This window comes from Cygnus atratus, chromosome 15 (genome assembly GCF_013377495.2).
Source record: "Cygnus atratus isolate AKBS03 ecotype Queensland, Australia chromosome 15, CAtr_DNAZoo_HiC_assembly, whole genome shotgun sequence".
Classification (NCBI taxonomy): Eukaryota; Metazoa; Chordata; class Aves; order Anseriformes; family Anatidae; genus Cygnus; species Cygnus atratus.
This window is the reverse complement of record NC_066376.1, coordinates 4,412,029-4,426,679: the sequence shown is the minus strand read 5'-3', so window position 1 is coordinate 4,426,679 and position 14,651 is coordinate 4,412,029. Positions and strand designations below refer to the sequence as shown.

The following is a 14,651-nucleotide window of genomic DNA, read 5'->3' as shown; positions in this document are numbered from 1 at the left end:
GTGATGATGTTGTTTTTTGAAGCCAGTATGCCTCCATGTTCTAAGCTTTTATTTTTTTTTTTATTGAAGAAATAATCTGCCTAATTAAGTACTTGACATGCAAAGTTTACACAAGTTTAAATAGATTTGAGGTTGTATTGGTTCAGATTATATATAATAAATGTAATATACATGAGTGAATATAGTATCAAGATAAAATGAGAATATCTCCAATTCCCAAGAAAAATTATTGCATATGATACGACTGGTCCTAATTTTTAAGCAGTGGTAAATAATAAACAAATGCTGTTGCTAGATTATAATTCACAATTAGAAATTTAATTGTGTAGGCCCCATGTTTGCTAGTTTGATCTGGGGAATTGTGTGGTATTAAAAGAAATTCTCAGGAAGTTTCTTCGTGAAACTTCATTCTCTGTGCAGTCATGGATAATTGAAAGAGATGTGTTCACCTATCATTACCTAGTTTCTGTCTCAAGTTTTACGAAAAACTCATCTGAGGAGTTATATGCTACAGAAAGCATTTCATCCCCTCCCCTTGAAAGAATTTCTGATACAGAATGAGAAATAACTCAATTACCATTCTTTGCAAATCATTGCTGGGTACCATATCACAGGAAGTGCATCCTTTTCTAAGGTTTGTTATTACTTTGAGACTAATGAGTGGCAGTGAATAGGTTCTTTTGACCTCTCATCTCTCCTCCATTCTGTTTCATTTTCTGTTGCTCTTGCCTGACTGGGAGCAGTGCCTACAGCTCCACCGCAAAACGTGCAAGTTGAAGCCGTGAACTCCACGACCATCCAGTTCCTCTGGAACCCTCCACCCCAGCAGTTCATCAACGGTATTAACCAAGGATACAAGGTAAATAGGAACAAGATTTCTACAACTTCAAATAATGTTTCCTGTAAGAGTCCTGATATACAAAAATTAGAAATTTAACAATCTATGAATGTCCAAAATGACTGTGTATTTTAAGAAGCAAAATGAAGAGAGGACTGAACAGTTGTTGCTCCTCATGTAACATTTGCTGGTATATATATTGTTAATATATGTATTTTATATATATATAAATAACTATAATTATAAAAGTTCTAATACCTTTATCATTTGCCTGGAGAATTTCCAAAGCCAAAAAGCAGTTCGATGTCAAACAGCACAGGAGACACATCATTGTGCCACTGAAAGTCAGCCCGGAGATTTCTATTTACTCCACTGCAAAATTCCCATTCATTTCATTAGGAACCAAGATGTCACACTAAATATTTGTCTTAACTTCCCCACTGTGATGATTTTGGAGATGTAAGAACGTAAAATTTTAAATCGTGCTCAATGGCTTGGTGTTAGCGTGGTGAGTCCCTGTTGATGGGGCAGCTGGCAATGTCTTACAGTGTGCAGAGTAGGTAGAGGGTGCTTGACAGAGCACTTCGTAGTCCTCTGCCCAGTGGAGTGTAGCTGGAGTGGTTTATTTCTGTCTCTCAGGAAGGACTGTTTAATAGAAACTCCTTCCATGGTTCAGCAGCAGGGACATAATAAAGGAAGGGTTTAAAAACATTCATAGAAAGAACAAAGAGAAACCTTGTAGGAATTGCAGAACAGGAGAAGGGATGATGGGCATGTTTTGTTAGCTGGGAGGGGGGAGCTGGATTTAGGTGTTGTGTGAGGGAATGCTCTGAATGCTGAACTGAAAAGGACATGTGATTCACAAGAGAAGCTGTGAATTGGAGGATTGTAGGTGGATTTTAAGAGTTTCAGAAGACTTGATCCTTCTCTTAAGAATGTCTCAAAGTGATGGAGAAACTGAGACAGAGGTACACGTTTCAGTACTTTTGCCCAAATCTATATATTTCTTATAAAGAACAGTGGTGTTTTCAGAATCTCCCTGCTGAAGTAGTATTACAAGTAGATGTGTCTCTTTTCCCAGAGATATGATCAGCTCTCAGGACTGGATTGCTGACGGGAATTTAGACTGCAAAAGTATAGCCTGAAACCTCAGAAACCTACAGAGGTAGTACCTGGCTTCTGTTTGGACTGTGGAGAATAAAAGCCTTTTGGGGCTCAGTGGACTGCAACATGCTATAATTGTCTGGTGCAAGTCCAAACATGGTGAGCTCAGTCAGATTTGGAAAAGCCATACTTTAGATTTTTATTCTTTGTTTTATTCAAACACAGGCAGCTTCAGTATGAAGATCATTAGTTTCATTGCATAGCTGCTTCTCATTTAAGTTTCAATTTAATTATCAATTGTATAAAATAACCAAGATCTTTATTTGTATTTGTCAGTAGTCATTAAAAACTTTTGGAATGATCAGAATTTCTCTTTACTTATATTTCCTTGATTGCATTAAATTGCAACAGCTTTGTAATTCCTATTTTTCATGGGCTTTGTGAATTGCAGTATGAAGACTGCAAGAACATTTCTGTGACTGTTACTTCTATTGCATAGTTTATTTTGTATGGTTTATAAACAGTAGTAGCCAAAGCTAGGCCTTTGCTTTTCCTAAGGATTAAACCCATTTTGTCCTTTAACTGACAAAATTCTCCACCTTTATTTCCTGCGCATGTTTTCTGAAGAATGTGCAATGAAATACTTGAGAAAGAGAAGTTCAGTCCCCCAAAGTTATAAATGCCAAATCTAATCCACAAAGGTGATTTAGAAAAGAAAATAAAACTTACTATTCCATCAACCATTATTCCATTTTTATCTTTTCTTTGGAATTTATTTGCATTTCACGAAGTTGTAAAGTGCACCTTTCAAATATGAAATATTCCTAACAAAATGAGTCCTTATAGTCCTCTAACTGCTTTCTGACTACAAGGAGTATAGTCCGATTATCAGCCAGTAGGCAGCTGAATGTGTCAAATACAGCTCAATAATTTCAGGTATCTATTCATGTTTATGAGCCTGAAATCAATACAAGTAGCATGATTTACACAGATACTGAGTAAGGCCTAGAATTTTAACATGCTGAAGTTTTAACATCCACAAGATAAGGATTTTTGGGCAAAATAGAAGTTTCATAAGCACTTTAAAACTTTAGACCCCTACGTTGTTACGATGATTTCAGAAATTGTTTTAAAATTCAAAGTTTGAAGTCTTCATTTAAGTACTTACAGACAAGGTATTCTACTCTAAAAAAAACGTTGATCACCCAGAAGATCCACTGAGATGACTAAAACCTGGAAGAAGTGTGGCTTGACAGGCATGTTACTTTAAATGCATGAAAATGTCTTCAGGAATCTCACTTTTGGGACCTAGTTTTTGAAAACTGTAGTAATCGTTTTTATGATCATTTACTATTCTTTCTGTAGTTCCAGAACCTTTTGAATCATTCACAGCATGGCTATCCCCACACCATCAATCATTGTAAAATTCTTGGTCAGTAGGATGCTGAGGGCTGTGGAAAGGGAAGGAGGATTTTCCCTCTCCTCTCTTCTCCTTCACAGCCAGTGGAATCTTTCAAGGAACCCTGTAATAATATATATATATATATATATATATATTTTTTTTTTTATCTCAGGGTAGCACTGAAATTTCCTTTCTTACTTTACCCTCCTTTCAGCAGCAGAGATTGTTCAGGGTAGACAGAGCAGTCCAGAGGGGGACAAAAGACTCATGTTATACAAAATACACAAATAGCCACTCACAATAATTTTGGCCTTGTTCAGTAGTAGAAATTGAGAATTGCAATACCTCCACGGTATCAGTACATCCCCCATCACTAGTAAGTATTATACACATCCCTCCAGTTACCATATTAACAGCATTATATCCATCTGTTCAGCATCAGAGCTGACAATAGTTGAGCAGTACTGCTTGTTTTTTACAATCAGATTAAGATGGTTTTGGCAGCCAAGCATACTTTAGTTCTGAATAGACGCAGCTTCTAATGAGAGCTCATCTATGTTTAAATTTTCTAGCTTCTAGCATGGCCAGTTGATGCTCCAGAGACTGTGACTGTGGTCACCATTGCTCCTGATTTTCATGGTGTTCATAGCGGATGTATCACCAACCTGAAGAAATACACTGCTTATTATACGTCAGTTCTGTGTTTCACCACACCTGGAGATGGACCACGAAGCACACCGCAGCTGCTACGCACCCTTGAAGACAGTGAGTAGTGAGCACTGGTAGAGAATTTCAGTGCTCAGATTTTGTCTGGTTCGATATAAAAGCCAGAATTTTCACATCTGGGCACTTAAAATCAGACCTTAAGTTTACAAGCAGTTTGTAGTCTCTTCTTAAGTTAATTCACATCAGATGATGACCTCAGCCAGTTGTCCGTATGTGTTCTTTTAGCGGGTGGAAAATGAAAGGCATTTAATATTTTTCTCGTTATGAACTGAACTTAGGTGAATTCTTTTAAATTGCTTAGGAACTGAAAGCTCCATAGCGTGGTTCAGCTAACACAATATGTTGTTTGTCTGTGAACCCTTATGCTCTTAAGTCCATGTTTAGGCATCCAAATAAATAGGAATTGATCTTCTGAGGAACTGAACACCAGAACTTACTGTGGAGATAAGTGATTAATTTAAGATTGTTTCCTTCTGCTATTCAATATATTGAAAATCTCTATATCTATATTATATTGCAAGTATTTGTATAAAATAGAAAAACCAGCATCATGACAATTCAGTAGCTTTTACTCTTTAAAACTGAAGTCAAATTCATGGAATGAAATAAAAAGAGCTGGATCATTTAGCTTATAAATTATTTGCTGCATCAAAAAAATGTTTTGGCCTCTGTGGCTCCCTGAAAGTGTGTGTTTGAGGCATGTTTGGGACTAACAAGTCTAGTCTGTCAGTTGCGGATAATTAAATTGCAGTGGCATTCATAACTAACTGTGTGTCCGCAGTGATCTTGGCTCTGGCCAGGGCTTCAGTCTTCCTCTCACAAAGCATCATAAACACTGCTGCACATTTGGAGATCCAAATCAGAATTTAAAAAAAAAGTCTAATGCAGCCATTAAGGTATTGTTTTTAGAAATACTACTTTGCCTTAATAAGGACCTTTTAGGTTAGTCGATGTTCCCGTAAAGAAAAATTTAATTAACATTAACATTTAGAGAAGTGAGGCTCGAAGTGCTAATTCAATTTTTCATGAGATACTCTTGAAAGAATATGAAGAAAATTAAGTACTTTCCCATGGATTTTCCTTTTGTGATTCACCTCCTCCATGTGCGAGACCTGTGTCCCAAGAACAGATTCTGGACTTAAACCTTTGCATATTAGAAGGTCACAGAGACAGCAATGTAACTACCAGATATCTATGAGCCACTAATATAAACTCATACATGTTTACCTGCAGTTAAAGCAAAAGGCATGGAGGAAAGAAAAACATGCGTTAGGTTCCTGTGTGTCATATTAACATCTTGCCTGTTTTCTTTAGGAAATGAGGCTTTGGCAGTGTAAATGTGTTTGGCTGTCTGTCTTAGATCCATCTGTCTTTCTCCCTCCGAAAACATTTTGATTCCATGACTAATTACAGAGGGTAAAGAAGAGCAAGAAGCCAAAGATATGAGACTCCTAAGATTTCATGAAAATTAATCCACTGGGAAAAAGAAAAGAGACTATTAATATTTCTGCTCAAGGAGGAGAGGCTGCAGAAATGAGCCTTAGAGACTTTGTGGAAAGGGGGAGAGGGAGCACAGTCAAAACATTGGGAATATCTCAGAGAAATGTTGGGATCACGTGCCATTTTAAACACAAGAAAATTCCATCATGAAACATAAAACAAGAGAAAGCCACGCTTTTATTTTGTAAACATTTCTCGTCATATGCAGCTGCATGCTGCAAGGATCTTAGGCAGTAGAGATGACCAAGATTTTTTTTTATTTTGGGTCCTTTAGAATTGTTTTTATGATGAGTGAGAAGTTAAGTGTGGTATGGTATAATGTATCTTTGTGGAGAACTTGTCGAATCTAAGTTGTTTCTGGATTTATGTAGTGGGAAAAGGTTTGAAGGGACTGTCACTCATGTTCTCAGGTGATAATTTTCTGTCTGAAAGCAAAGTTAGGCAATTCTTTAAAAAAAATAATGCAAGCAAATCTGTTTGCTGATGAACTGTAGGTCAAATAAAATCTGACATCCAGTCAGAAGCAATGTGTCCTGGCTTGGTGTAACCTGCACCTGTTTTTCATTATGACATTAAAATTGGAATGCAACTGCAGGAGCTAATTGAAGTGAAGCTTTGTGAGTTCTGTGGCTTGCATGCGTGTAGATACGTGTTCCTGAATAACACATAATTGCTGTGCTCCTGTTAGGTATTCCTGAGATCACTACCAGATCAGCAGTTCTTTCTGTGTAATGCTTCAACTACTAGATAGCGCAGAATGGTTTTGGAAATTTTCCTCACTAGGATTGCAGAATTGCAAATGTGGTTGTAGCCGACCTACTGGCAGGCTTTTTTTTTTTTATCCTAGCTGGAGGGGAATGAGAAACTGGACTAAAATGAAGAGGAAACAAAATATGAAATTGCAGACGAGAAATTGCCAACTGATGTCAGTGGAGCTGGAGGATACTCAGGCAGGGATCCAATGACAGAAGCACAGTGAATATAAAGTGAACAAAAACTCCTTTTTCCAGTACATCGATTGAAGACAGAACAGCAGTTGGATCAAAAATCAGTCAGGATGTCTTCCTTGAAGATCAAAATTGAGGGAGGATGGCATATTCTTGACAGTCATTCCATTTTATACTCTTTCATTGCACACTAGGGAGCTGAAATTTTTAAGAGCTCTTGAGCTACATCATAAAAATCCTTTAAAAGTTTCACACACTTGTATTCATTTTACAGAAGATAGTTGCCATTATGTTGGAAGTTTTTAGAGTTGTTTTGAGACAGTCTATCCAAGTAGCGATGCTGTCCTTGCTCTGACCTTGCATAGGCAAAAGGCTCTTTCCAGATGAGGGTTGCACAGGTGGTGTTGCTCACAGCCACAAGACCTGAGGAGCTGCCCACAGCAGCACAGGTACCCGCAGCATGCTGTAGTGGAGGGAAAACAACAAACACAATCACTTCCAGGATTGCCAGCTTGATTGTTCTAATTAGATTAGATCAAGAAGAAAGACAGAGAACACATTGTGTGCAAGTCCCCTGCTGCCGCTCTTTTTAGTTCTCTGCACAGTTAGGATGACGACTGGATAAAATAATTTATGTGATGATAGCCAGAGTGCTTCTTAACACCTTGCATTCTCCCCTCTCCCCTGCAGCTCTCACTGATGTTTCCAGCAGGCTTCCATTGGCCCCGGCTCAGTGTTTTATTTCTTCAGCCCTAACCTTGCCACATGAATCAGATCAGAAGTAAGTGGGGTTCTCCTGTTAACAGATTTCCTTTTCTGATTGCCAGAGCCAGGAGCTGTGGGACACCTGAGTTTCACTGAGATTCTGGACACGTCTCTCAAGGTCAGCTGGCAAGAACCTGTAGAGAAAAATGGCATCATTACAGGCGAGTATCATCTGCTACCTTTTTTTTTGGAGGAGGTGGTGGTGGAGGAATGTATCATTGCAGTGAAAAAAATGTTTGCATAATAGAGCATTTAGGGAGAACTGGCTGCTGCGAGTGCTGGTTTCCTGGTTCATCTTTTGGGTAATTGAAATGTCAGCTAGGGCACATTATAGAAAGTACGGGTCCAATTACTGGCAGCTCATGATTGTGGTCACTGAAATGGCAGCCTGTATTAGAAATCAGCTCCCCATGGAGTCTATGGTCTTGTTAAGTCTTCCATGACCTCCACCTCTGTTTCTTAATCTCTGAAACTTTGTGAGACGGTGTTTGTCCTTTGCCCCAGAGGTTGGGGTTTCCTATGTTGAATTTACAGCTGCAAAATCTGAATTGGCATTGCTAAGATTTGCAATCAAGTCCAAGCCTGAAATCAGCAGTATCCTTCATCTGTGATCAAGTGGTCTGGCTGTGGACTGCATGACAGAATTTGCATGTCATTACTTAATTTTGTATAAACCATCACAGCAGTTCAGAACTCTCTCGTTTCTTTGATGAGCTGGCTATTTGACTGTTCCCTGCTATTTATCTATTTATTGTGTGCCAATGTAGATGTAACATCAGCAACTTCATTATTTTTCATAAAGGCAGCTATAAATAGTTGAGAAAATCTCTAATTCTTATCAACAGAGGCAATATTGTTTTCAAATGGGAAACTATTACTGTTGCACAGGGTGGACACTATTTAACAAAGGCTTTCAAGGTTTCGAAGTGCAACAAAGCTCCCAAATTTTAAATTATTGGAACTAAAATTGTAGTTGGGAAGGGAGAAGGTAGTTTTATGTGGATCAAAATACTCTGTTTGGGGTGTATCGACATTTAATTTTTATCATTGTATCATAATATTTAGAAAGTAAATATATTTTAGGGGAAAACAACAACAAAAAAAAAAAACAAAACAGAACAACAAACAAAATAGATTTTTTTTTGGCTCCTGAGCATTAAAATGTTATATCAGTCCAATTTCATGAAACATTTTAATTTTGACAGGGCTGATTATTTGGATTGGACTTGCTTCTGTCAGTGTTTTCTCTTAATGTGCACCACTTATACATGTCTTCCATGCAGTTTATAGTACATGTGGATTCTTTACACAGATCATCATCTTCCTTTTTACCATAGTAGCCATCCTGAAATATGCATTGATTTAAATGGTTCAAGATCAGAAACTAATGACTTCTGAAAGCAGAGCAGTATTGATTCAGTGAGAATGGCCAAAGCCTTCAAGCCCGAGTGCTTAAATTTAGGTACCTAAATCTAAATCTAGTTATCTAAGCAAGATGATGTATATTCATCCTTGTAAAGCACCAATTAGCAGCGCTGTGTTTAGTGTTGCAGAATTGCTTTCCTAGAAACGAGCTGCCACCTCCCAGAATGGGTTGAAAACCAGTGGAGTGAAATGATGGACTGTGTTATCGTCGGGGCAAATTGTTTTAGAGAGAAGGAACTCGAGAAGCTCTATCCTTCGTGAAGGAACACTAGTGTAAAAATGCCCAGCAAAGTATATAAGGAAACAAAAATGTCCTTAATGCTGCAAATTGCATTTGGGCTAGAAGAGTAGCCAAACTGTTCATGCCCCTGAGTACCTCAGAGGTTTGTAGAGGGCCCCTTGGAGGTCTGAGCACTCAGGGAGGCATTTCTTCTTTATTTCTGCTCATTGATATCTTTACTGGAACTTCTTGTTCTGTGCACCAGAGCTGGGGGGAGGAAAACACAGAGGGTGGTGCCCGGCAGCCAGCCTGCTCTGGGAAATTGCCCATTACTCTTGATGTAAATCTCCGTATCTTCCTCCTTCCTCAGTAAACACTGATTTATGAGCACCTGGATGTAGACGGACAGTTCGTGATTGGGTGTACTGCTCGCTTGTAGAGAATTTACTGCAGATCAACAGAAAATTATTTCTGAAACTCTTCTGGTCATTAGTTTCTGTTAGGCAGCGTTTTATGGAGAGGGTGCAGAGCCGAAGCATACGGGCGGGCTCTGCAGCACCTCTCCTGCTCTCACGTACACCAGAGGCAGAGGAAGTGCTCTTTGCCCGGCCCTGTCAGACTCCCCGTGCGTGTTGCTGGCAGTGATCATGTCTGTAAATCAGAGAGCACACTTTTACCAACCACATGTCCTAAAGTTCTGCCCATCTGTCAGTCATTGTGGCTTAAGTGCTACTTGAGGGTATGCCTGTTGTTGTTCCTTTCCTTCAGCGTTTTTTCATCTGGTTTTGTTATGCATGATTACGTTTGGCTTTGTGTCAGTTCGGCATATATGTATGTATTTTCTGTTTCTGTGTTTATACAACTAGAATTTAACTATACTTTCGGGACTGAAATATCCACAGTAAATGCTGCCTCTTTGCCTTTTCTTCAGTCTGCATGCGAATTTACGGTATTTTTCGTGGTGAACATTTTTTTCCAGTAAATAAATACGTAGAGACTATGTGCCTAATGGGCAGGAAAGCTGTGTCTCATCCCTGTAGTCACAAGGGAGAAAACATAAAATGTTCAAAGAATAATCACCAACATTTGATGTATATGGAAAGTTTATCTAGATGGGAGAGAAGAAATCTGTCACTTCAGATTGTCTTGTGCATGGTACAGGAAACTTCCTATTGTTTGTAAGTCACAGACAGGGAGAGCATTAGAAGTCTGCTGCTTATCTCTTATTCTGTTTATTGTTTGGAACAACGCATTCTGTTTTATTCCGAGGTGGTACTCCTTGATTCCCTCTGCCAGCCCATGCGCAGGGTTCAAAGCAGGCACGGCAGGGTCACCCGCAGCTCGCGGGCAGACAGATGAGCCGCTGCACGGCCCTTGCCCAGCCTCTGCCCCATCCATGGCTGCACGCAGACATTCCTCTGGCTGGGCTCCCAGCTGCTGGTTTTGTGTCCTCAGTGCCACGGCTTGAGAAGTGGGAAAATGCACAAGGGCACCTTCCTTGGACTGTTTCTCACTCATCCACATTGTCCTGTCTGGAACAAGCATAGCACCCACAGCCTTTGAAAGAAAGGGGATGGTAGCGATGGTGGTTCTGTTTGCAACTCCTTGTTGATTCTCACTCAACCTTTCAGTTCGCCCTCTGTTTATAAAGTCCTTAAAGTCCTTAAGTTTTGTCAAAATCTTCGTGCAGATTTTAATCTTGCCTGTACTATAAAAACTCTGATCACTGGTAAATGATTCTCAAGCAGAGAGCCTCAAATCACTGCAGAGTCTCTGAGATATTGGTAAATTACTGCCTTAATTAAATCCTATTTAACAGATGGGATGTTTCAGACACTTAAAACTGGCTCCAGGTGAGCATTCAGGAGTTTTTCTCCTTCCCCTAGGTAGTTTGTAGTCAGAAGAGTGGTTGAAATGTAGCTGGACTGGTTGAAGTATCGCCTCTTGGCTGTTTATCACTGCCCTTTCACTTGAAGCATAATTAACGACTATGTGATTACTCTGAGCCCATTTTCATGCACAAGTATGTTAACTTGAATCCATTAGTGATGGCAGCTAGCACCAGAGGGAGGATGCCATCTCACACCTTTCAAGCTCTCTCACAAATGTGTGTCTCACCAAGCTTTTAGCTCATGAGATGATGTTTCCTTGTTGATCAAGACCATAAGGTATTTTGCTAGTTCAATATGTTAATCAGCTTATGTTCGGGGGGGGGAAAAAAAGAAAGCAAAACAAAACAAAAACCCTCCTCCCCCACAACTGGTCTGAATTCCTCATCTCGTATGATAGGTACAGGAACCCAGTAGGGAGTTTCTCTAGCCAGCTTGCCTCATGCGTGGCTCTCTCAGTGGGATTCCTTTCTGTTAGTCCTTTTCACTCACTTCCATTTCACAGGCATTCAAGAGCTATGTGTATTTTTTTTTTCCCCTGAGTCAAATCACAAAGAAAGCTACAATCAAGCAAACTTTTCAGACACGCTCTCTGGAGGCTGGCACAGTAAGGTTCAAGTGGGTTCAAATGAGAATAAAGTAGGACTGGGCAGGAGAAGGACAAGCAGATTTGGAGGTAAAATTGAGCAAATCAGACAGTAGAAAGTTTCAAAAGTTCTTGGAAGGCAAATGGTTATAAAAGTGATAAAAAGGAAAGGGTTTCAGAGCCTGGTTATGATATAAGAATAATATAGAGGTCAGGGTGAGTGCAGTTTTGGACAATAGATTGGCTACACTACAGTTTTGAAAGAAAGGATAATGATTCACCTTGCTAAAGGATTTGTGCGAGGAACAAGCAGTGGGGAGTAGGGTTTTTTTGGTTCCTAGAAGATTCCCACAATGTTTCTGCATGATCATTATTGTTAGATTTGTAAGTATTTCTAGATACATAGCAGCGAAGGTTACTTCAGCCTGGAAAAGGGGTAGGTGTACTAAGTGCATGTAGATTTTTAATTAGATATTCTGGCTGGTGAGAAAATGTTATATTTTCCAGTGTTTCTTCCTATTCATTTTGTAGGGTTCACAAAATGAAAGTCCACCTTTCTTTGAGCTTATCCCCAGGTTTCCTAGGCATTTCACAGCAAGCACTGTATATTCATAGAAAAATACAAATAGGCCATTGAGACTCCATGTCCACCCCCACCTGTAATCTGATGGGCAGATGACACCCCCTGGGTACCTATGTCAATTGCTTGTTAGAAATAAATGTAGTAGAAAAATGCTTTGATATTTTAGCCAATGTTTACCTCAATTTTTTAATTTTTTTTACTGTTTACAAAAGATTTCCATAATGGAGTAGAGTAAGAAATAAATCATCCTACAATAGACCACAAGCAAATCTTGCAGAAGCAGTAATTTACCAGTCTCTGGGTTGTTGCATAATAGTGCTTTAGAAGAAAAACTAGACTCCCACCACTGTTACAGCCCCCTGACTTTGTGTAATTATTTTTCAGGCTATCAGATCTCTTGGGAGGTGTATGGCAGAAATGAATCTCGTCTTGCCCGCACGCTAGCCAACGCAACACTTGAGTACAAGATCACGGGGCTGTCATCTCTCACCACATACACGATCGAGGTGGCAGCTGTGACCGCAAAAGGGAGCGGATGGGTCACATCCTCCACCATCTCTTCTGGTGTGCCTCCAGGTTGGTAAAATATCATGAAACAAATTAAAGCAGGCTGATTCCAGGCTGACTTTGATTCAGTTATAATAAATATGGGTGGGTTTATAAAGCATCAGAATTCTTTACCGCATATAATGTAAAGTTAATTCTTAGAACAGATGAAAATATTAGCATGAATACACCCACAATTTGAAATTACCAGAAATTTGAAGCTGTTTGGTACACATTAACTAAAAAAAAAAAAAAAATTAAAAAAAAAGTAACGTGAAAAAGGAGCAGACAAAAAGTGGATACAGTACAGATACATAAAGATACATACAGATACATAAAGTGGATACAGTACAGAATCTCTCGATATTTATGATATTTACAAGGTAACATAAGAAGAAAGCCTAAATCAAATCAGAAAGTTTTGGTTTTTGGGAAAAATAGTGTTTGGATGCTGTTAAAAGGGAAAGGTTTTTCTATTTATAAGTAGTATAGCTTATGTCACCTATAAGAGGACATTTGTATAATGAAACTAAAATATTTGCAAGATTTGGCATTTGTGGCTTGAGAAAGATTTGGGAAGAGGTAGTCCTCTACTCCACTGTCTGATTTACCATTTAGATACCTGTGAATTGTTTGATTTAGCATTTACCGTTTGGATTTTAAAATTCTTTACTCTCCTTCATCCTGTATAGAAAGCAAACTAAAAAGCCATTTCAAACCTCAAAACAGCAGTTTCAGTTAATTTATAGGCTATACAAGTAGAACTTTCCAAAGTGGAACAGCTAACTTATATCCCTGATGCTAATCAATTTTTTCCCCTTTCTGGTATTTTTGAACTTTTCTGTGTGTCTTGAAGTATGCTCGCCTTTCTTTTCCCCTAATCACAGGTAATTGTGACAAGTTGCAGACTGGATCAATGCCATGCTGCCTGTTGTTACCCAGATAACAGCATTATCCTGTTTGGTCAGAGTTAGTTTATTGATCATAGTTCCCACAAACGTGAAGTAAGAATCAAGAAATATTTTGTATTCATGCGTACTTGAAATACGTGCCAAAAATCTGCCCATTTTTTGCCTGCTGCATTTGCACATAGTACAACATTATGAATGATTACTGATTATAATACTAATTTCCATTACTTATGAATGCAGGTACTATTGGGAAATTATTCTAAACAATCTACATTTAATCCCTTTCCTGAGCTTGCTTTTGTTGATAATTCAGATAGTATTAAAAATGTAAATGCCACTCTAAGCTTGACTGATGTGAGGCAAAGATCTTATTGGAGCTCCAGATTTTTCTGCATAGGTCACCCTTTTATTTACAATAGGAATTAAATATATATATATATATCATTTAGCTTTATTCAGCCATCGGAAATAGCTTCTAAAACCCACCTATTATAGGTCAGTGTAAGAAGCATAAAGTTTTCCCTTTACACTACCTGAAAACTTGAGTCTTTTTCAGTTGTTAATACAATAAAGCTGTGTTTACCATAAGAAGTAAGTAAGTACTATTGCCATTTTAATTCTAGAGAAACAGAAGTGCAGAGAACTAGGTGACTTGACAAGTGACTAGCAGATCTGGAGCTGGGAAGTACCTTCCCCCCGAGCCACCACGCCTTGTCTGTTACTCAACTTCTCTAAAATAATAGCTGTAACTCTGTAGAGGGGCTCTCTTCTCTTTTTATCTGTAAAATGTGGTGCATGCTTAGAGCAGCAGAAATAGTAGTGCTTTATTAAATACTCTGCCCAAAAAAAAAAAAAAAGAAAGAAAACCCCCACAACATTTCATCTACAGTAATTGGTACAAAGGTACTTTATATGCTGAAACACTGAACGTCAGCCTGTGTTATAGAGCCTTATTACCAAGAGCATTTCCACCTCTCATGTATATTTATTTCTCTTTTTTACAGAACTTCCAGGTGCTCCGTCCAACCTGGTGATCTCTAACATCAGCCCTCGCTCTGCCACGCTTCAATTCCGGCCAGGTTATGACGGCAAAACCTCCATCTGCAAGTGGATAGTTGAAGGCCAGGTATGTCCCTGAGAAAAGGCTCCTAATGAAGTTTCCGAGGAGTTGAAAAGGGTCCAAAGAGTTAATTTTTGTTTGGATTACAG

General features: G+C 38.8%; 1 protein-coding gene across 1 annotated transcript in view; it reads left to right on the top strand.

Annotated features, from left to right (window-relative positions):
* The window catches only part of SDK1 (sidekick cell adhesion molecule 1), a 363,863-nt gene that overhangs the window by 261,427 nt on the left and 87,785 nt on the right, over positions 1–14,651 (top strand). The window contains exons 19-23 of the mRNA XM_050713839.1: positions 744–859; positions 3,917–4,109; positions 7,345–7,443; positions 12,370–12,561; positions 14,447–14,568. Of these exons, the coding sequence (XP_050569796.1) occupies positions 744–859; positions 3,917–4,109; positions 7,345–7,443; positions 12,370–12,561; positions 14,447–14,568 (722 nt within the window). The remainder of the gene's footprint in view (positions 1–743; positions 860–3,916; positions 4,110–7,344; positions 7,444–12,369; positions 12,562–14,446; positions 14,569–14,651) is intronic.